At 50.2% G+C, this 23,248-nt stretch overlaps 1 protein-coding gene across 1 annotated transcript in view; it reads right to left on the bottom strand.

Annotated features, from left to right (window-relative positions):
* Positions 1-23,248, bottom strand: part of TFCP2L1 (transcription factor CP2 like 1) — a 57,305-nt gene that overhangs the window by 16,804 nt on the left and 17,253 nt on the right. Inside the window, exons 3-7 of the mRNA XM_042994229.1 lie at positions 8,221-8,297; positions 7,583-7,688; positions 6,792-6,898; positions 5,394-5,546; positions 2,121-2,231 (exon numbers count right to left, since the gene is read on the bottom strand). Of these exons, the coding sequence (XP_042850163.1) occupies positions 2,121-2,231; positions 5,394-5,546; positions 6,792-6,898; positions 7,583-7,688; positions 8,221-8,297 (554 nt within the window). The remainder of the gene's footprint in view (positions 1-2,120; positions 2,232-5,393; positions 5,547-6,791; positions 6,899-7,582; positions 7,689-8,220; positions 8,298-23,248) is intronic.

The raw sequence follows: 23,248 nt of genomic DNA, 5'->3' as shown, positions 1-23,248 counted from the left end.
CAGAGGCAGGTTTCCCAGGCACAGACAAATGTGGGTGAATGCACGCAACAGGGAGAACTGGACCCAGGTAACTCCCAAACAAAAATTATCAGTAAAGCTCAGAACTAAAACCTGCACTATTTGAAACCAGAATCAGCCGACGGGCCCTGGAAAGCAGGAGGCACTTGCTCAATCTCCGGGGGCAGCCCCCCTTCACCATCATTCTGTGCATGCTTAGTGTGGGTCAGGTGTCCTGCTAGGAGCTCAGGGAGACAAGCCACACGGAAGATGTGATCCTTGGCCTCCGAGGAACTTCTTGTGCAGAAGCCAAAAATGAACGTATGTGAGAATCTCCCAGAGAAAGCACAGACATACAGGTTTTGCCTGTTGGGGCAGCCAGCAGACCCAGTATTCACTTTTTCCCTTCCCGGTGAGGACACCTCTTTGGAGAGGGCCAATTTGAAGCGTTCCTGAAGATTTACTATCAGCCGCCGAACCACAGGTTGGCAAATATTTAACTCTGTGGTGAGCGTGGGTTGGAATTTGTTGGTGCTAAATCCGGGAGCCAAGGAGGAAAGCCGACAAACTGTCACCTCACAAGGTCACAGGCCAGGTGGGGGTTTTGACCAACCACACCGCTCTGACTAGGGCTTGGGGGGGTTTCTGAAGCACCCCCGGACCTCTCCTCCCCTGGGGAAGTCAGGAGATAGCCTGGAGCAGAGAGGTTGAGGCTCAGCCAGGAAGGAAGAGGTGTCTGTAGATGCAGGGCAGTGGGAGCATGGAGGCCAACCCCGGATGGCATCACCCACAGGGGAAGGGATCGAGGCCTGGGGAGAACCCACCGGTCTGAGCCCTAATTCCTAAATGCAGGGCCTTGCACTGCTTTGCTGCCGAGAGTAAGGCAGGCTCTTCCTGTCCCAGGGCTCACTGGCCACTATATCCCAAGTTGGATGAAACACCAGTACGTATTGACCTGTGCCGCAAAATTAGCTTCCAGACTACCTTGTTGCAGACAGCCTTCTGCCTATGGCTGAATACACTTGCTCACACACACACCCCATCAGCCAGGACCAGGACCAGGACCGGCCACTGTTCTCTTAGATGGTCCGTAGCCAGTCCTCACCCTTGACATCGCCTTAACCCCACCATGGCCGGCGCTGGGCCTCATGCGTGTGTGGAGGGCCTTTCAAGTTATTCAGTGAACAGACACCCACTGGCTGTACTGATTACAGAACACAGTGGGGAACAGCTGTTTAAACAAACAACAGAGCCCACCCAGGAAGAGGTGGCACCAGCAGTGACCTGTGACAGGAGGAAGGAGAGCCTGTGACGGCAAGGGTCTCAGACGTACCCTGGACAGAGAATGGCTGCAGCAGATTGCTGTTGGTGTCAGGGTTAGGAGGAAACCCATTCCAACACCTGACCAAACCACCAAGCAGCAAGCCCGCTGAGAAAGGAAGCCCGCGGGTCTTTCTACCACATGCAGAACCTCACGTGCACAGGGTCATCCAATGCTCCCTGTCTCAAATAGCCAGAGCCTGGAAAGAACCCGATGTCCTCCAGTAGGCCATCCAGCTACACAACGGAGGCCACGCCACTGGATAAAGTACTAGAATGCTCTTTGTGAACAGATGGGGAACAGACTCCCATAGGCTATTAAATACAGTTACAGAACAGCATGTCTGTGTGTGCTGTTGGTGCAAAACAAGCAGGTGTGGAGCAAATGTGTTTGAGCTGGCTTCCTTTGCAGAGAAAGCTGGGCCAGACACAGGTGGCCCCAGAGACACCAGCTGCCCTTGGGGAAAGCTCGAGGCTAGGGCACCTTTGGGAGAGGTATTTTCTGAGGTACATACACTCTCTTCTACCTTTTGGATTTAGGGCCTTTACTGATCAAAAAAATAATAATAACCCGATTCTGGAAAGTACAAATGGCAGCCCAGAGCTGGAAGCTATTTCTGGCCACCCGGCCTTATCACATTAACACAGCTCTGGACCCGGGAACCTACCACAATCTAATGGGCACTTTCAAAAGAAGCATTCCCTCAAGGTGGGCGATTTCCCGAGAATCTAGACCAACAGTGCCATCGTCCTACTCCCGGCAGAAAGGCCTGGGCCCCGCACCGGGCACCCGGCCAGCTCACCTCTGTGAGAATGGTGGTCTCGTAGGACGGCTGATACTTCTCCTTCTCTTGGGCAGTTCTCTTCTCCATCTTTTCCCGGTCGGTCTTCTGTTTCCGGTCAGCTCCCTTTGGCTGCAAGTGCAGAGCACAGAGGTCCAATTAGCCCAAAATGGGCAGGGGGAGCTGTCAGAGAAAGACCCAGGGCTGAGCGACAGTCCCCAAGGCCTGCACACGCCCCACCTCACCCGGGGCCCAGAAGCCCAGGCAGGATCTCTGCACAGGAGAGCGTCTCCCTCGCCTCCCAGGCAGCAAGCACGCAGTCCTCTTCCTGGAGCCCTTGCACTTCCCCACCCAAGGGAACTCACAGCCTGCCAGGGTTCTGCCACTTGGCTGCTCACGGGGAAGGTCAATGCCACTGGCCCGTGGACAAACCCTTGGGAGCCACGACAGATCCCACTGCACTCCCTGGGTTACCAGTGCGGGAAGTGTGGTCCGCACCTGCAGGCTAGGAGCCCCTGGACACTCGTGAAGGCCTCCTGACCCCCAGCTCCTGGGACTATGCTGCAGCTCCCCACTCCCACGCCCCACCCACACAGGGTGACACCCCCATCCTGACAGAGCCTCGCCTGGGCGCCAAGCACCCGTGAGCGACTTACAGAGGGGCCCAGGCCTCACAAGCTCCATCAGTTCTTTCATTTACAGGTAAGGAAACTGAGGTTCAAGTCACTTGTCTAAAATGAAGAGGAACCTGTTTGGCTGTTCAGGGTCTTAAAAAAAAAAAAAAAAAAAAAAACTGAAGCAGAACGAAGTGTCGACCAGGTGAAGAATCCAAGAGAGCACGCCCGGGTGTGTACCACCACCAGGCCGGCCACAGCGGCCCTGCCCGCGGGGGTGCTCTGGACATTCACAGCCTGCTTGGTGGCTTCAGACATCAAGACTCCAAGGAGCCCCAGAACAGAGCAGTCTCACTGCATACACAGTGGACTGTGCCTGGCGTGAAGCGAAATCCGCCGGCTCCCAAGCTCAATGGCACCTTCACAGACTCTCTATGCACCTTCCTCAGGCTACAGCTTTTGGCTCCCAGCTCAAGGGCATTTTAGGAAACAGCCCTCAGGGGGGGATGTGATACCCATGTTAGATGGAAATGGGTTTGCAGGGAGTCGGTCACCTGGGGACAGGAACGACAGATCCGGTGTTCAGAGAAAGAGCCAGGTCTGCGGGACCCATACCCCGCTTCGTCTGCCTCCCTGTCCCTAACAGGAGGGATTCTCCACTCAGTAGACATGGGGCGAGCCTGCGTGTGGGGCTAGCACTCGGCCCAGCGAGGCCTGGGGGAGGTAGCTGGTCAGAGAGGGGTCCTGCCTGTCTCTTCAGAGGCCCTGATGTACCCAGAGCCTCAGGGCATAGCTCCAACAAGCAGGAGGCTTCCCAGTGATGGGGGTGAGTAGGGGTGGAAGAATGACGGACAGGTTGGCAAGGCTCCGCCCGGTGCTTGCGCACACCTGCTTGAACTGCTTCTGTGATGGGGCTGGATGCATGGGGTGGCCACACCTCCTCAGGCATTCCGAGAAGCCAGTTTCAGGGGACAGGGGCCCCTACACCCCTGCAGGAGATGCCAAGACCTTTCTTGAGTCATTCAAAGAAGCTTCCAGACCAATTCCTCAATAATAGCCGGTGTATGGTCCAGGAGTGTGGTGGGCAGAGCCCTCGCTACTGAGCTTCTGCCTCAAGGTGTAGAAAGGGGAGCTGGTAGGGGGCGTGGGGAGGCCTAGGTGCTCCAGGGGGGGCAGACACTGTCCCTTCTCTCCTGCTGCCCAGCACAGCCTCTGATCCCTAGGAACTCCACTGGATGCCACAGGACCTGAGGACAAGTACGGCTAGAAGGACCACAAATGTGGTCTGTATATGACAAGGACGGAGGGATGACTGGGGACAGGCAAAGACCTCCAGCAGCACAGCTGTGGAGCTGTCCACCGGACCCAGAACTGTGAGATCCTAGAGCAGGCAATAAGACCAGAGGCCGCGGCACCCGGTGCACCAGTGGACAAGGTCAGCAGAAGCGTGTTCTCCAGAGATGGCCACGTCCTGATCCCCAGGAGCCGACAGGCTATCACCTTATGCGGCAAAAGGGGTAAGGCTGCATGTGGAGTTAACAGAGCTAGCAGTGTGAGATGCAAACAGGAAGGTTATCCTGCATCATCCCGGGGGGTCCGATATAACCACAGGGCCGCAGAAGTGGGCAAGGAAGGGAGGAGAGGAGGTTGGAGAGGTGTGGCGAGAAGGGCCCGGCCACTCTCACTCGCTCTGAAGACAGGTGGACAAGTCACAGGCCGAGGAAGGCAGAGGCCTCTAGAAGCTGGAAAAGGTACGGAAAGGGATTCTCCTCCCTTGGAGCCTCCGGAAAGGAATTGAGCCCAGGGAGACCCTTTCAGACTTCGGGCCTCCAGCACTGGGAGATCGTGAATGTGTGTGGCTTTAAGCCCCTAAACGTATGGTAATTTGTTACAGCAGCAATAGGCAACCGATAGAGTGGGTTTGATTTCAAGGAGTCCCAATCCTGAAGCAGGGCTGCGAAGGGTGCTACCACGGCAATGCTAACTGACCAAGGTGTCCCAATCCATACAGCCCGCCCGCCCTCGCCCCTGGGGGTGCCACAGGCTCCGTCGTGACCCTGCATCTCCCCAGGCCACGCAGGACCTTCAGCTGCGTCACCGGCCACAAATCATCGTTGGGAAGTATCGGTCCAGACCGAGATGAAAAGTAGTAATGGGCAACTGCAGGGGGTGAGCAAGGAAGGACAAGGGAGGAGGTACCTCCAAAAACATTTCTTTCTCTGACAGGAGGCCACTGCAGACAGCGACATGGCCTCGGGCCCTCGGTAAGAACATCTGTGGCCAGGATTCCTGCAAGGGGCCTCCTGGCTTGAGTTTAAGGAGAATCGAACTACGGAATCTGTGGCCAGCTACAAAGTGCATGGCAGGAAAACAAAAACCTAAAAACGTTCAAGTCCAGACATTCTTACAAAGTAGAGCTGGGCACGGCCATCTGTGGTGACGGGAGACGGAAGGTGCCACACGCAGAAGGACGCCCACAGTGGCCAGGCCCATCACCCCAAGACATACTGCTCGGGCTCTTCAGGAATCCAGGCGGGAGCCCCGGGCTACAGGGACGCCAAGCCCCCTGCTGGGCCTCCAGGGCGACTGCACAGGTCAACGTGCTGGCGTCACTGTCCAGCGCAGGCAGGGACCCGTGGGCACGTGTGACCCCGGGCGGAACGTGGCAAGGATGTCCTACCTTGAACACCTTGATCTGGCAGCTGGCGGAGTGCAAGTGCTCTGTGTATTCCCCATTGTCGTTCTGCTTAAATGTGTCAATCTGTACTCGGAAAGGCACCCCCTTCTCACCCCCGTGCTTCCTCGGGGTGAATTCTGTGCTGATACAGTGTACCTGGAAGGGGAAACATGGGCAAGAAGCAAGAAGAGGGACCGGCCCTGGGCTCCGCAAGTGCCCCTGGCCAAATGAAGGTTTCCATCCTGCCTAGTCAGGTGCAGATCTGTGTCAGCCTCCCCGCTCTCCCCAGGCCAATGGCCCTCCGTCCCGCTTTATAAAGGACACGCCCTCCCACCTTTGTCCCTTGACCTTGGGGGCCCTGCCTGACCAGCGAAGTCCTTGCCATTGCTCAGGCCCACGGACCCCAGTAGCCCCACCCTCACTTCTCTCCCCAGGCAGACCCCACAGACTGCAGAGCAGGTGGGACCATAGCTAAGCCCCCAGTGGCCCTGGTGTCCAGGTTCCTGGGGCCAGGCCAGAAGCATGACCAGGGGGCTGGAACCATCTCTGTGTTTCTGCTAAGTACCTACCACACTCAATGTATATTTATTATTTTAACACTATAATACTATAATAATGTATTACTGTGGCAATACAACACTATTATAATAGTGACTTTAAAATACAGTAAGAGGGGTGCCTGGGTGGCTCAGTCAGTTGAGCAACCAACTGGGTTTCGGCTCAGGTCATGATCTCATGTTCATGAGATTGAGCCCCCTCTCTCCCTCTCTCTGCCCCTCTGCTGCATGCATGCACACTCTCTCTCTCTCTCTCCAAATAAATAAACTTTAAAAAAATAAATTAAATAAAGTAAGAATACTGTAATTATGTTTTAAAACAAAAGTCATAACTTTTACTGAGCAATTACTATGGACCAGGTACTACAGTAATGACTTTATGCTCATTGTCCGATTTGTAAGACAGGTGGAAAAACAAAGAGGCTCAGAAAGGGACATATAGTGAGTGAGACAGCCTGTGCCAGCCCAGAAGCACAGCGGCCCTGCCATGCCCCTGAATGCATACCAGGTGCCTGACCACTAAATAATTTAATCTTAGAAACTATCATGGAAAAAAATCTTATTTCATATTCTGTACGCCAAGACATGCTTATTTTGTAGCAAGCTTATATATTGATAAGCAAACTCCACCCAGGATTCTACAACATGCCAAGTCCTTTTCCAGCCCCAGGGACCAGCTAGCTCTGTGCATGGGCAACACTCCTGCACCCCCTCCCCTTCGGGGTATGTCCCTGCAAAAGAGAACAGGAGCCCAGCAGGGCCCTGCAGGTGGACTGTTCTGAGGAACTACACGTGGGCCCCGAGACTCCTGGCTTCCCCAGAGGACAACCACTCCCCCGCCTACCTGAATGAATGCAGAGGCTCTCTTCGAAGGCTCCCACAGAAACTCGACAGCGTTCAGCTGGGTCGGGCTGGCCCTGGGGTCCAAGATACCAACAGACAGTGGAATATCTGCACACACATACACATACACAAAAGTGCAAGTGTCAGCCACTCCCAAGTATTTAGGGAAGGACTCTCATTACAGGTCCAAATGCCTTAACCACCATTTGAAATGCCAAAAGTTCTGAAAAGTACGTTTTGCGTGACCCATTTGGCAGAAAGCCCGACTTGAAGTGCCACGAAGCTATTTAGTCTTTGTCCCATTTCGTGTGACCAGTCATTCTATTCTGCTGCAGAAGTATCAGTGTGCTTGATTGCCTGTTGGAGGCATTCCGTGCAGCTTGGGGGTCTACGCACCCTGGTGTCATTCTAAGTTCTAAATTCCAAAACCCAAATGGCTGCCAGGGTTATAGATAAAAGACCCCGGGATCCGTGCCTAAGACTCCAAAATTCAGTTTCTGCTGCCCGTCTCCGTGATACCCAAGCTTCCCTCCATCACAGATCACAATCCTTTAAGGCAGGACCCTCTGCAAAGCCTCCGGGCAATCCCCGGAGTGGCCTTCTCATGCCACTGAAAGAGGAAGTCCCCGAGGGCAGGCCTGAGGACACGGTCACCTGTGCCAGCTCCCACAGCATTCTGCCCAAGGCAATAGCGCACTGAAGTGTCCCCCACAGGCATGAGTCCGATAGCATCCAGGAAGAACCCCAATGTGCCTGGAGTGCCTTGGGCCCCTCCTAGCCCAAGGGACTCACCGATGTCCAGGATCCGGTCCCCGGGCCTGCTCCACCGCCATCCTTCCAGCTGCTGGTGCTCCGTGTACTGCAGCCGGCGGTCGTGGAAAACCACTCGGATAATGCTCTGGAGGAGGGGAGGCCGGGAGGGGACAGCCAGGTGTGAGGCCAACAAGGACCCAAGAGGAAGCACCTACCAGGGCAAACCTCCTACCCTTCAAGACCAAGGCCCCTCCTGCTGGAGCCTCCCTTCCCTGCTCGCAAGCTCTGCGTGCTTCTCCCCGCTCAGAACCCCAATAACACAGTGAAAATGATGGCGACCCTTTTTTCCAGGATTACTAAGTGCTTCACGTGCATATATACCTTTTTGTGCAGATGAGCTAACGACAGCTCAGGGAAGTTCAGTAAGTGGCAAAGCCTGGCTCCAACCTGAGTCTGCCCAACCCAGAGCCCGTTCGATCAGCCCAGGCCCCTCTGGTCCTCAGTGCCACCGGCTTGCCCCTGGCCCCTGAGACAACACGCTCCATGGAACAGGAACCCATTCCCACTCTGGAGCTTTCCCCAAACCTCCCAGCCACTCCTGAGCCCCATCCTCGGCAAGCCCAGGTTCCCAGACCCCAACCAACCCCTGGGGAGGGACGGCGGCCCCACAGCCTTGCCTTGACATATTTCGTGTTCAGATCTTGAAAGTCTCCCAGCTTCCGATTCTCCAGCAGCCTGATTTCATAAGACTGACCTAGAGGGGGGTTAACAATACATTTTCCATTTCTGAGTGCTTTCAAATCTGGGGTTCACCCAGACAGAGGCCTTCTTGACCTCCTGAGTGGCCACCCAGGCCTTATGGCCCCAGGCGACAAAGCGGAGGCGTCAGTCCGTGGCCAACTTAGATGGACTCTCTGGACTGCACACCCCAGCTTGTCCACTCAGCCTGGTTGCACCTAGGGCACCCCAAGTAGCACACCATGTGTACCCCAAGACACAGCACTTCCACAATTTTCAAAGAAACAGAATTCAACAAAATGGAGTTAACATTAAATTTACGGAACGTAACTTAACATTTCTTCATAAAGGACGCCCCCCCCCCCCAATTCACTTGGATGGAGAACATAGCCACTCACCCAAATCCACATTACAGTAAATAACTGACCATACCGTTCCCGAGAGCAGGTTAAAGGAACGAGTAAAAGCCTGTTAAACATTGTCTTTAATTGCAGAATGAAAAGCATTTTCCCAAGTTAAAAGAATTTCATGTATTTAAAGGGTGTGGGGATTCCAACCAGCACAAGCTGGTTAAAGAACATACGTGGAGAAAAGACTCATCCACAGTAACAGAGAGAACTTGAATCTATGAATCGCATCTATGAATAACCTGAAGGAAACTATACACGTTTTATTAGGAAATAATATACAGTCTGAATAAATAGGACGTGCCATATTCGTTGACAGGAAGACCATATATCAAATGATGTCAATTTTTCCCAAAGTAAATAAGCATAACCACAACTCTAAAACACCCTAATATATTTCACAACTAATAAAGGATGTTTTACAAATTAACAGAGAATAAATGATTCGATGATTGGAATTGGTAAATCCGATTGGCGGTTTGATTCTTTTTTTTAAGATAAGGATAGACCCACAAGAAGTTACAAATGTAGAACAGAAGGATCCTGAGTGCCTGTCCCCCATTTTCCCCAGTGGTGGCATCCAGGTAAATACGGTTCATTAGCAAAACCAGGAAACTGACCACGGCACATGCAATTCACCAAACTACAGACCTGACTCGGATTTCTCTGGGTTTTATAGGTATTCACCTCACAGCAAATATCAAAAGAAGTTACCACTGGACTAAACAGTAAATTTCTTAAGGTTGGTTTTTATTTTACTTTTTTTAGAGAGAGTACGAATGGGGAGAGAGGGAGAGAATCTTAAGCAGGCTCCACGCTCAGAACAGAGAGGCTCAATCCCACAACCGCAAGATCACGACCCGGGCCGAAATCAAGAGTTAGGCGCTCACTCAACTGACGGAGCCACCCAGGAGCCCCCAGTTTCTTAAGGTTTTATGTGAACATAAATCATACTTAGCTAACACTCAATAGGGAAGGACTTTCGGAAACTAAAACTGGGGAAAATGGAAATCTACCTATATTAAAACCCACCTCTCCCTCTCTCCCTCTCTTTATACACACACACACACACACACACACACACACACACACACACACAACTTGACTGCAAACAGCACAAACCCAGCGGCTAGCAGCTTTAAAATAGCTACAACGGCCATGATTTGAAAAACCCTAAGAGCCCTGGGGGTGGGTTGAACGCTCCCAGAAAAGGCCTGTCCATACCCTCATCTCCACAACCTGTGAATGTTATGTTGTATTTGGAAAAAGAGTCTTTGCAGATGCAATTAAATTAAGGATACTGAGATGAGGAGATACTCCTAGATTATCCGGAGGTCCCTAAATCTAATTACAAGTGTCCTTATAAGAGACACACGCGGGAGACAGAGAGGAGACAATGTGACAGCAGAGGCACAGAGACTGGAGATCTAGGAACACCTGGAGCCCCCAGCAGCCGGAAGGTGCAAAGACTGGCTGGTCCCCTAAGGCCCCCAGAAGGAGCACAGCCCCATCAGATTTCCCACCTCCAGCCACCAGAACTCTGGGAGAATAAACTTCTGTTGTTTTGTTTTAAGCCAACATGTTTGTAGTAATTTGTTAAAGCAGCCACAAAGTTGTTCATCCTCCCTGCAATGAACAACAGAATGGGCGAAGAACATGAGATTAAATCATTGCTTCCAAATATTCGCCTACAACAAGTACTGCCCGACACCACGTGAATCGCAGGGACTCGGAAGTGAGCAGGACGGACACAGGGCTGTGTGCCACGGAGCTCCTTCCCACGGCTCCCACCAGGCCTGGAAACGAGGCCGGCCAAGCACAGAAATGCCCACTTGGTATTTTACCAGCCTCTGGGACGGGACCAAGGGGCACAGTGATGCACTAAGCCCCAGTTACCACTCAGGACGATGTGCCCTTCGCATCAGAGGGGGGAGGCGCAAGCCCCAAACTCTTGTCCTGCCCACTTACCAGTCCGGGAGATGCCACTTGTTGACGTACCCAATGCTTCTAGCTTTCTGAAAGAGCCAGATTTTTAATATACGTTTCCGGGCTCTGGAGCCAACACTCCCTTAACAGCAACATAAAATGGAGCCTCACACACCCTAACTGGTTTTTCCAGCGTCCTCCACCTTCTCCGAGGGAAAGCGGAAAACATAGCCAGCTCTGGCATGAGGCCTGAGGCCCAAGCGGTCATCACTATGGGTTTACAGGTGCCCCAGGGCCCAATTAGCACTGACCCCAGGCTCTGCAGGACAGCCCCAGCTCAAGCAAACCGAGGCTCCCCTCCTGCCCCATGCAGGGCCGTTTTGAGCCTGAACAGAAGGGGCAGCGAAATCTGGGCTCAGAGCTAGTAAGTGGGGCCCTGGGTCTGGGGCTACAGCCTCTTCCACCTGCTGCGAGGTCTGACCCACGTGCTTCCCCAACCGCCTCTCCAATCTCCCGTCCTTATCCCTTCCTCCTGCATATACACACACTCCGGGGCACCTCTCTCCCATGCCTGCCTAGACGCCAACGCTGGGGCCAGACCGACCTCCCCAAGCCCAGCTCTCACACAGCGCCATCAGAAGGCCACTGTCCGTGGTCTCACACACCAATCAGCGAGGTCATGAAAGCTGAATTGACCTGAGCACAGGGGCACCTCTCTGCTTGGCCAGCATCATTTCAGGGCATGAGTGAGAGCCAAGGGAAGGAAGCAGGCTCCATGAGGGCACAGAGTACATCTGTTCCGCTGGTTACTATATTGTTTGACACACAGTAGATATTCCGCAAGTGTGTGCTTAAATGTCATTTCATACTCTTTGCGATGCTGTTCTGTGCCAGAACTACACACAGGGTTTGCAAAACTAAGACACACTCTTGCCCTCGAAGGTTAGCAGTCTTCCAGGCTACATCACACCACGTAGGAAAAGTAGTCATATAAGGCAGAATTTGGAAAATCTCCTTAAGAGACAACAGAGATCCAAAGTTGAGCAATACTCACAGAGAATGAGGGTGTGACGGGGGGGGGGGGAAGGGTGACAAAAGGTTTGGACTAGGAGATGACATTCAAGATGGACTTTGAAGAGTGCACAGGATTTCTAGAGCGGAGGGGATGAATGAATGAGAAAGCGATCCCAAGCAAAACTGAGGCAAGCTGGCAGGAGGGGAGAGGCGTGCCTCGGGGGACAGTAACTGGCAGCTCCCAGTCACTGGGTGCTCCCGTGGTGGCAGCATCTGCTCAGGTGTTCACTCACCTGAATCTCAGCACAGGTCAGACAGCCTGTGACTCGGGCAGCTTGGGGTCGTGGGCCCCACTGAGAGGAGGGGGCATAGGTTCCCTGACTTGGGCACAATTGGCACAGCCAGGAGCAGACACTAAATGTTTCCAGATCCTACCGCATCCTACCCGGTGGGTGTCATTCACTGGGCGGGGGACATCTATAGTTCTACATGATTCTCTCTTTCCTGGGAGGTACCAGTTTGCTACAGCATGTCACGGTATATATCCCCATCCCAAGTTAAGATGGGGTTTTTTTCCCCTTCCTTCTTCTCTCTAGGATCAACAAGAGAGAGGATTCCTAGGATGACCAAATCAACTTGGAGGGTGGATTCTGCATACAGCATGTTGGCCCCAATTCCTGGTCTATAAAATATTCTGTTTCCCACATTCTAAACAACCTGGGAAGAAAAACAAGCACTACAGGAAATGAAGGTAAAAGCCTGTTCTAATTCCAAAATTGTAAAATGTGGCAAAAGAAAGAGAAGTTGGCCCTAGAATCAAGGAAATAGGATAATAAGTAACTATCATTCAGTTTCTGTACGGCTACATGCCAGGACATGGCCAAGCCTGTCACGTGCATTATTGGATTTGGTCCCCCCAACGGTCCTATGAGGAAAACCCATCACTGCTCCCATTTTATAGATGAGGAAATTAAAATTAAGATCCAGAGACGTTAAGAATCTTGGTGAAGATCAAACCTGGGCTTATCAGACTCCAAAGACTGATCACTTAGCCAAACTACCGCATACAGTCTCTAGTGGCTTCAAAGGTCCCTTCTGGTTCTAACATTCAAGGAGTCCACTTTATGTTTCCTCCTGAATGTCTTTATATTCATCTTATTGTATGACCTTCTCCCACACACCTAAACCCTCCCCTTCCTTTAAGGCTTAAATCCCTAATATCCTATACACCTGCTAAACCAAGATGCACCTTCAAAGTCTAATGGACATGTGACCACACTGTTGCATGAGGTCTGATATTTGTTTCCTCATGACAAACTAGTCTCCCTGAAACACTCCATTTAAAATACCGCTCCATTTAAAATAACTCCTGGGGCACCTGAGTGGCTCAGTCGATTGAGCACCCAACTCCATTTCAGCTCAGGTCATGATCCCAGGGTCGTGGGATTGAGCCCCGTGTCAGACTCTGCTCTGAGTGCAGAGCATGCTTAAGATCCTCTCTCTCTCCCTCTGCCCCTCTCCCCCACTCGTGCTTGCTCTCTCTCTCGCTCTCTAAAAAAAAAAAAAAAAAAAAAGGGGGGGTGTCTGGGTGGCTCAGTCAGTTGGGCATCCAACTTTGGCTCAGGTCATGATCTCACGGTTTGTGGATTTGAGCCCCGCATCGGGCTCTGTGCTGACAGCTCAGAGCCTGGAGCCTGCTTCGGATTCTGTGTCTCTCTCTCTGTCCCTCCCCTGCTCACGCTGTCTGTCAAAAATGAATAAACGTTAAAAAAAATTAATAAATAAAATTTAAAAAATAAAATAAAAAATAATAATAAAATAAAATACTCTGAAGATATAAGGTTATAATCACTAAAATCATGTAATTTGGCATGGAAACAAACAGACTAAAAGAATAAAAAAGCCAGAAATAGACTTGTAGACACTTGGAAACGTGATCTATGACAGTGAGAAAAGACACAGACTTTTTAAGAGTGTGGTTATGCATATGGAAAAAATACATGGCTACCTCATACCGTATATAATAATTCTAAGTTAATGAAAACCAAAATAAGAGCAAAACCTAACGTTTCTAGAAAAACATATGAGATTATTTTATGACCATGAGGTAGGAAAGGATCTTTTTTAAAGTAGACACAAATACACAAAGGAAAAAAGATGCCCTTTATATTATATAGGAAAACCATGATAACATTTATACCCAGACACTTTTGAAAACGCCAAGGGTGCTGTTAATAATTACACGGTCTCTACAAGTGGGGATTGACCTGGAAAACTGGGTCATAATGATCACTCTCCGGCAAGAGAAAATGATCAACATGCACATGAAAAGATGCTGGTCTCTACAAGTGTGCAGGGTGACGCAAAGTAAGGTAAGATACCATCTTCCATCCATCGGAGGGGCAAAAATTACAGTCGGATGATATCAAGTGCCGATTACAAGGTAGAGAATGGGTACTCTTGGGCATTGCTGATGGAAGCATTACACTGATACAACCATTTTGGAGAAGGGTCTGGCAACAAGGTTTCATGAAAGATGTACAAACCCTTCAGTCAGGCAAATCCAATTCTAAAAGCATATCCTAAGGAAGCTCTTCATGTACATCAGGAGACAGACAAAACTTGCTCACTGTGGCATCGCTCATTACGGGGAGAAACTGTCAACAACCTATCTATCCAGCACCACGAAAAGAGATACGTTGATTCTATTATTTGACTTAGAATGGAAGTGCACACAGCACTTAAAATGAGCACTCTAGTGACACACACCAACATGGAGAAATCTCAGAGTCATAATAGTAAGCAAAAAAGGTATATGGTAAGGGCACCTGGCTGGTTTAGCGGGTAGAGCATGCAACTCTTACTCTCGGGGTTGTAAATTCAAGCCCCATGTTGGGTGTAGAGATTACTTAAAAATAAACAAGTTTTTTAAAAAAGGTATCTGGTGACACATAAGAAACTACTTAATATTAAGTTTAAAGACACAGAAAGTGATGGGGCACCTGGGTGGCTCAGTTGCTTAGGGGTCCGACTTCAGCTCAGGTCTGATCTCCCAGTTTGTAAGTTCGAGCCCTGCGTCAGGCTCTGTGCTGACAGCTCAGAGGCTGGAGCCTGCTTTGGATTCTGTGTCTCCCCCTCTCTCTGCCCCTCTCATGTTCATGTTCTCTGTTCATGTTCATGTTCTGTCTCCCTCCCTCTCAAAAATAAACATTAAAAAAAATTTTTAACAAAAAAAAGACACAAAAAATGATGCCATTAATTTGATAGCTAACTACGCAAGGCAGTAAAAAAATTAAGAATCTGCGTGGACATTCAAACCAACACCAACATTTCAAACCAACACCAATTTCACAAGTGGTTTTGCTTCTGAGGAGGGAAGAAAGGCAACAGCATTAGAAAGAGGGACAATCAGGAGCAAATTTGGCAAGGTTGCAAACTGTGTTGGGCACACAAGTATGTGTTCTCTTCTTCTCTGTAGTCCTCAATCGATCTGAAATTAAAACACACACACAACAACGGGGTGGAGGCAGGACACTTGGGAGCCAGCTGTCATCTGCACTGCATTTCCATCATGTGTGTTCTGACTCCCCACCCCCATCTCACAGGGAGGGTCCCTTGGGCTCCGTTACTCAGCAGTCACCCTTGCATCCCCCACGGCCACCCGCTCTGTGCCCAGTGACACGCTGGATGCAGGGCGTACCAAGATGCTAGCGGGGACAGCATTCACCACCCTCATTTACCCCACAATTCTGCCACTGAAATAAACTGCCTGTAAGTGAGGATGCTATTTATTTAATCAACTCACTTTTTAAACTTAGTTTCGAAAAGTGTGTCAGAGCTGCATACAGAACAATCATAATCACATACCGGAAACAAACAGTAACTGAAAAATTACAGAGATAAGCATCTGCCAGTGTTCTTCTGCAAGCTCCCAAAACTACTTTGGGAACGTGTCTGGAGCCTGGGGTCATAGGCGGACCCACCACTCACTAATGGGTAAATCACTCCGTTTGTGAGTCTCAGTTTCCAGGTCTCGAAAATGTGGACGACACCGGTATTTAAGGGGCAGAAGGCTGTTGGCGGATTGAAGGCGCCCCTAATGGAGAGCGGCACATAGGTCTCTGGCTGGATCTCAACCCCCCGCCCCCCCTGTAGTGAGAACACAGGCAGATGTACCAGGGCCCTACCAGGGGATGGTGGTCCTTCCTCCCCCAAAGTCTTCAGGGCAATGCCCTCTACCATCCCCAGCCCCCACCCTCTACTTTGGAGCAGTTAAAGGTCTTTTAAAGGCTAAAAGGGAAGGAGCCCCAGGGTTGGCACTTGGTGATGTAAACTAGCCGTCAGCAGGTGGCCACCAGGCCAGGAATGGCCTGAGCTGGAGGAGGGGCGGTCACAGTCTTCACATCCACCTCCCCACCTTAACCAGCAGAGCCCTGGTGACCCCTAGCACCTTGGCACTCCAGCTTTAGCTCCCAGGAAGCAGCGGGGGGGGCCCCCAGCTGAGGCTCAGTAGGGAACTGGGCCACCCTCCCCAAGAATGGTTAGGACCCTGCCCAGTGGGCCCAGACGCCATTCCAAGGGGTGTAGAACCCTCCTTCTCCCCCACCCTTAAGACTATGTCCACCCTCCGCCCTGCCCCTTTGCCCTTGCTCGCCTCCACCCTGCAGGAGCACTACCAGAAATGGAAGCAGGAGGGCAAGGACTACATGGGATACAAAAGCAACCTCTCTTCCAAGGAAAATATACATCGGGCACTTTACACTGCACCCACTCCAGACAAGTGCTCAACAGACCTTCAGTCCCTCGTCCCTCACAGCCCGTAATATCTAACACCTTCTAGCCCAGGCATCAGCCAACTTTCTCCCTAAAGGGCCAGATAGTAACTATGTTCAGCCTTGTGGCCCATAACGTTATCTGTCACAACTACTCGACTCTGCCACTGGAACAAGGAAGCAGCCATACACAACACATGAGTGAATGGGTGTGGCTGTGGTCCAATAAAACTTTATTTATAGACATTGACATTCGAGTTTCTATATAATGTTCACTCTTTCTGCTGACCTCTCCCTCTCCCTCCCTCCCAACTTCTTTTGATGCTTCGCAGCTTTGCCCCGTGGCTTTCTTGCACAATGCCTAAGTTGGAGGTCCTCAGCTAGACCGGAAGCTCTTGAGGACAGGCCAGCTACTGGTTTACCTGAACCAGAGTTGCGCGTGCGCGCGCACACACACACACACATTCACATTCCACCCTCTTGTACAGTAGTGGCATGTGACAGGCTCAGAATTAATGGTGGCAGAATTTGATATTAAGTTCCCTTACTAAAGCAGGGGTGCCTGGGTGGCTCATTCGGCTAAGCCTATGACTTTGGCTCAGGTCATGATCTCATGGTGTCTGAGTTCGAGCCCCACATCGGGCTCTGTGCTGACAGCTCAGAGCCTGGAGCCTGCTTCATATTCTGTGCCTCCCTCTCTCTCTGCCCCTCCCCTGCTCACACTCTGTCTCTGTCTCTCTCTCTCAAAAATAAAGATTAAAAAAAAAATTTTTTTTAATTCCTTAAAGCAATTAACAGAGCTGGAACTAGTCAGTCACACCAAGAAGAACATGAACAGATGCCCAGCCTCCCTGATGGTCAAAGAAATGCCAAATGGCAATGATGCAATGCGAGTTTCATCTATCAGACTGGCAAAAATTTAACCGACTGCTAGCATCCCCAAAGGACAAAATATGGGCATGGACTCTCAAACACACTAGAGGTGGGACAGATAATATCACAGCCTATTGGGTATTTTGACAATACCCATCAATACTGTGGATACACACAGTCTATGATGCAAATACCCCATCAAAAAAGTTGCTGAATAACATGTTCACGATGTAACTGCACTTTTATTTTTAACTGTTATACATGCCCCCTTATATTTCTGAGTCTAATATACGTATCTAACAGTTGACAGAAAAGGACCTTTCCCTCTTAAATTATATACATCTTCAGCATTAACGCTGTTGAAAACTAGAAATATATTACATGTGAATTTGAAAAACATGAAACAAACAGTAGGGAGTGTCTCATACTGTCCCAGGCATGTAACAGATGCCCAACAATGATTGGTATTCTTTTTCCCAGTGCCAGGCCAGTACCCAAAACCCAACCAGACAGATGGGCATTTGGGGAAAACAGACTTCATCCAATAAACAGAACACCAAACACGTGCACACAAGGGCAGACACAGGGAGTGCCCAGCGTCTCTCTGAGAGCCCACCCTGACAACCCACAGTGCATTATGACTGTGCCCATTTTAGAGGGGAGGATACCAAGGCCCAGAGAGATACTGATGTACCCAAGGTGACGTTGCAAGTGAATGGCAAAGTCTCAGCAGCCTGTGGCCTGGCCCAAGACAAGAACGGGGAGGGCAGCCGGGGTCAGGTCAGATGCACTGGCGTTGAGCCTAGACCTTCCCATATCCTGGCAAGTTCATGACTTTCTCTGAATCTTCCCCTCCTCGTCTGCAAAATGTCCTTTGCAGAGTGGTTGGGAGACTGAATGAGATAACGTACTTGCAGCCTGGCATGCAGTAACTGTTCAACCAGTACCAGTCACGATTAGCATTTGCGAAAGGGCGTGAAATGCGCTCAGGTACTGAGCCCGACTCATGCACTGACCACTGCACTCAGTGCTGCACAGACGGACTCCTGCAGCCCTCACAAGAGCTCTGCGCACCGCGTGACCCGGCCACCCAAGGTCACACAGCCAGGAGGCAGCCACACTGGGACACGCCCTGGGGCGACCCCACCAGGGCTACCTGAGTGTCTCTGCCACCGTCGGGGGGGGGGGGGGCAGGTGGGGGACACCCCTGCTGCCCAGAGCAGGCCCAGCCCTGCTGGCCTCCCCCAGGCCGTGCCCACCAGGCGCTCCCTCAGGAGCGGCTGTGCCCAGTGAGCGGAACCCGGTGCAGGGCCTCCTGCCCAGATCACAGTGTTCCCAAGAACAGGAGGCAATTGCCCGGGCCGGCCAAGATTTAAAGGTTGTTTACTTTCCAACAGTTACTGCTTTGGGTAATTAATAGCATATAAAACATAATGGAGGCCGTCATTACCTCTGAGAAGGGAGGGCTGACCGCCAGCCGTCGGGTAGCAAGAGCAGGTGGAGGAAGCATTAACACCGCACACACCGTGTCCCGCACAGGAGTTTGTCTCGTCACCTGCACGTGGGCACTACCATGCCAATGTGTCGACACGAGGCAGGCTTCTGCGAAAAGGCTTTGCCATCAACACACCCAGGTCCTGATCGTGATGGCCTGTCACCTGTGTGACCTTGGACAGGGCACTTAACCTCCTCACAGCCACTCGTGTCAGGGACTAGGCATCATGCCCGGCACACAATGGATCCCGAACACACACACAGGAAGTATGTGTGCGTACGTACAGAGTAAAGGTGTCCGTGTCCTAGAAACTCTTTAGAGAAGGGGCTGTTTCCAGGGCCAGAGCAGGCAAAATGCAAGAGGCTCATCTTGTAGCACCAAAAGTGAGAGCAGGCTCAGAAAAAGGAGAGAGGCGTGTCCAAGTGTCACGGAGGCCCATCGGAAGGAGCCCCCACTAGCCACAACCGGCACAAATTGGACAAGAGCTCAGAAACAATAATGCTGAATTTTAACCCAGAGAGTAAAATAAACATCCACAGGTCCGTACTCATGCAATAGATCAGTGAGTGCATAAATTAACGGTCGAGAAGAAAAAGCTCCTTCTGACAGTAGCATTCCAATTACTAAATGTAGAAACAGAAATAAAGAAAATCACCACGAAGCAAATGCTGCAGTAGAAATTGGTGCAAAAACGATCAACCAAAGGATCAACTAAGAGTGGGCGTAAGTTTGAGGACAATCAAGGTATCAGCATAGTCTCCAACAATCTCCTCCACCCCAAGGTATCTATTAATTACAAAGGGGAAAATACCAACTTCACAGCTGAGGAACCTGGCCGACGTACTAACTTATCAAGGCCAGCACTACCAGCAATGAGACAAATCAGCATCATGAACCCCTAACAGGATACGCTAGCCTGGGCACAATGTCACTTCTGTGGCATTCTTGCCAAAAAACAAAACCTCAATCTCATTATTTAAAAACATCAAACAAGGGGCGCCTGGGGGGCTCAGTCAGTTAAGCATCTGACTTCGGCTCAGGTCATGATCTCGCAGTTCGTGGGTTCAAGGCCCACATCGGGCTCTGTGCTGACAGCTCAGAGCCTGGAACCTGCTTCAGATTCTGTGCCCCACTCCCACCCCCCCACTCTGCCTCTCTGCCTTCACTCTCCCCTACTCACACTCTGTCTCTCTCTCAAAAATAAACATTAAAAAAAAAATAAAAAAAATAAAAACATCAGACAAACCAAAATTGAGCGCATTCTACCAAATAACTAACCAGTAAGCACTCTTTAAGTCTGAAGGTCATGGAAGACAAGAGAAGACTGAGGGACTGTCACCAGTTGCAGGGGACTAAGAAAACCAGACAACAAAATGCCATGTGGGATCCTGGATTGGATCCTGGAGCAGAAAAGGTCAGCAACAGAGGCAGTGGTAAAATGCAAGATGAGTAGAGATGTAGAGCATCGCACCAAAGGAAGTACCTGGTTTCAATCACTGTGCCGTGGTTCTTTATTTTTTTTTTTCCACTGAAAACTATAGAAAGCTTATGAAGTTCTTTATTTTTTTAAAGTTTATTTATTTATAATTTCTACACCCGCTGTGGGGCTCAAACTCACGACCCCGAGAGCAAAAGTCGCATGCTTCACTGACTGAGCCAGCTAGGTGCCCCACTGTACCATGTGTACATGTGATGTTAACATTATGGGAAGCTGTATAGAATATCGGTACAATTTTTGACACTTTGTATCTCTTCATCCCCTCGGACACTTTTCCTTAAATCTAAAATTATTCTCTTCTCCCTCCCAAAATGCTCTGGATTCCCAAGTTCCACCTACAACTGTGGACAGCAGACCTCGAGGGGACCCAGGAATGGTCATGCTCATAAGCTAGGAATTGGCCTATCTTCTTCCTATTTTGTCTCCTGTGTGTTTATTGCTGGTTCATAGGAAATTCACTGATTTTTGTATGTTGAACTGGCGTCCAGCCACAGTGCTACACTGAATCTTTACTCTATTAAAATGAACAATAAGTAACTACAGATTGTCAACCCATTTCAATTTAACTGGTGAATTTAATGGTAAGCTAAAGTAAGTGGTAACTGCTTATGGTTCAACTTAACACGACGGTTCTTGCAGAGCAACAAGCAAAATGGCAACAGAAAAATGAGCAAGGGATATAAACCGCCAGTCTTTTGTAAAAGAAACGTAAGCATATAAAAAGATGTTCAATTACACTCGTAACAGTTATGAGAAATTAGGTGAATGCCAATTAAAATAAGGAGCTTATTTTCTATATGCATTTTAGAAAGGTTTAAAAGGCTGAAAACATAGAGTCCAGATATGGGTGTGGAGAGATAGGTCCCCTCCTGTTCAGGTGGCAGGGGTACGAATGGTAAACTACTAGGACAAAGAACAGTAAAGAGTAGAAAACCAAATCTCAAAGATCAGGTCAGAGCTGTGACTCACTCGGTCCCCTCCCCTCCGAGACCTGCCCTGCACCATATCCTGGGCTGACGTGTCCACATGCCCTTTACTGGCCAAGATTTTGGAGGTAGGAGCCAGAGTTCCTGGTCACTCCTATCCCAACCCCCAACATTCTGGCCCTGGGGCAGCCCCACTTTCTCTCTCAGCCTCTGGCAAGCTGAAGGACTTTGTAGTCCCCGTCTGTGCTTTCCCCTCACCGTCAGGCCTTCCAGAAGAGCAAGCGCCTAGGGACCATGTCAAGGAACTGCTTGAGGGTGGAGAAAGGGAGAGGGTGGGAGCAGCCATGCTTACAGAGGGCCCGGCTCTTGGCCACATCCTGGCAGGTGAGCATGCGACCTGGCCTGGCCAATGGTTCCCGCCCTGGGAATGCCAAACCACAGGCAGGGAATGAGACCACCAGCCCCTCTGGGTGGCTGGGCTGAGGGCCTATGTTCTCAGGAGCTTTTGGTGGGCCTTACTGTCTGCCCTCTGGCCACAGAAGCCGGGAAGCTGGTAGGCAGAAAGAGTATAAAGCAGATCCCCAGAGAGGAACAGACAAGAAAGGCGGAGAATTCTCATGGCGTTCGAGCCTCTGGCTTCAGTTTGCTTCTGCGGCCAGGCTGTGGCCATGCCTTGAGGTCCCCTGCTCCATGCCAGGGGACATGGCAGCAGACAGCCACCGTGGCCACCAGAAGAGCCATCCTATCCTTACACCCACAGAGACGGACAATAATCAGTGCTGGAGGTGAAGAAACTAGAATCCTCCTGTATGCTGCTAGCACATGGGGCAGCTGCTTTGGAAAACAGTCTAGCAGTTCCTCAAATATTTAAATGGAGTCCCCATATGACCCAGATATTCTGCCCCTAGATACATTCATAAGAGAAATGAAAATACAGGTCCACGCGAACACTTGTACATGAATATTCATAGCAGCATATTCATAATATGCCAAGAAGTGGAAACAACCCAAACGTCTATTAACGAAAGAATGGACAAATAAAATAAGGCCCACCCACACACCAGTGTTACATGGCAATGAAAAAGAATGAAGTTCCGATCCATGCTACAACACGGACGGCCCATGAAAACATACCAGGGGCGCCTGGTATGAACATGCGAGTCCTGATCTTGGGGTTGTGAATTGCAGCCCCACATTGGGTGGAGAGAGGACTCAAAAATAAAATCTTTACAAAACAAAACAAAACATTATGCTAAGAGAAGGAAGTCGGTCACAGAAGACCACCATTTGTATAATGCTTTAAACAGAAAGTATGCAGAACAGGCAAATTTTTAGATAGAAAGTAGATAGTGGCTGCCTATGGCTGGAGGTGGGGAGGAAGGAGAAAATGGAGACGGTCTGCTTGCTAACAGGTGCAGAGTTTAAGAGGGACAAAAGCATTCTAAGATTAATAGTGGTGGTGGTATGATCCATTTAGTTGAATATATTAAGAAACATGGATTGTGTACTTTAAGTAGGTGGATTATATGGTATGTGAACTGCATCCCAATAAAACCATTTAAAAACAGAGAGGCCAAGGGCACCTGGGTGGCTTAGCTGGTTGAGCGTCTTGACTTTGGCTCGGGGCATAACCTCAAGGCTCGTGATTTTGAGCCCTGCGTCAGGCTCTGTGCTGACAGCTCAGAACCCACTTCGGATCCTCTGTCCCTGTCTCCTTCTCTCTCTCTCTCTCTCTCTCTCTCTCTCTCTCTCTGCCCCTCCCACACACACACACACACACACACACACACACAGACCCACATGCACACTCTGTCTCAAAAATAAACATCTAAAAAAACAAAATATAAATATAAATCAATCAATCAATCAATCCAGAGACCAGATTAAGCTGGTCCTACCCTGACCTCCCTTCCTGCTCTCCTCCCTTCCACACAGCTGTGGAAAACAGCCAAACTTAACAGAAGGGAATTAACGTTTATTGAGACCCAGTGATACACCCAGCACTTAAGTATGACGTACCATACAAATTATAAACTTTTGTCCACCTGTGCAGTGA

Source organism: Panthera tigris, chromosome C1 (genome assembly GCF_018350195.1).
Source record: "Panthera tigris isolate Pti1 chromosome C1, P.tigris_Pti1_mat1.1, whole genome shotgun sequence".
NCBI lineage: Eukaryota > Metazoa > Chordata > Mammalia > Carnivora > Felidae > Panthera > Panthera tigris.
Note: the sequence above shows the minus strand (reverse complement) of the source record. Positions and strands in the feature narration are given on the sequence as shown.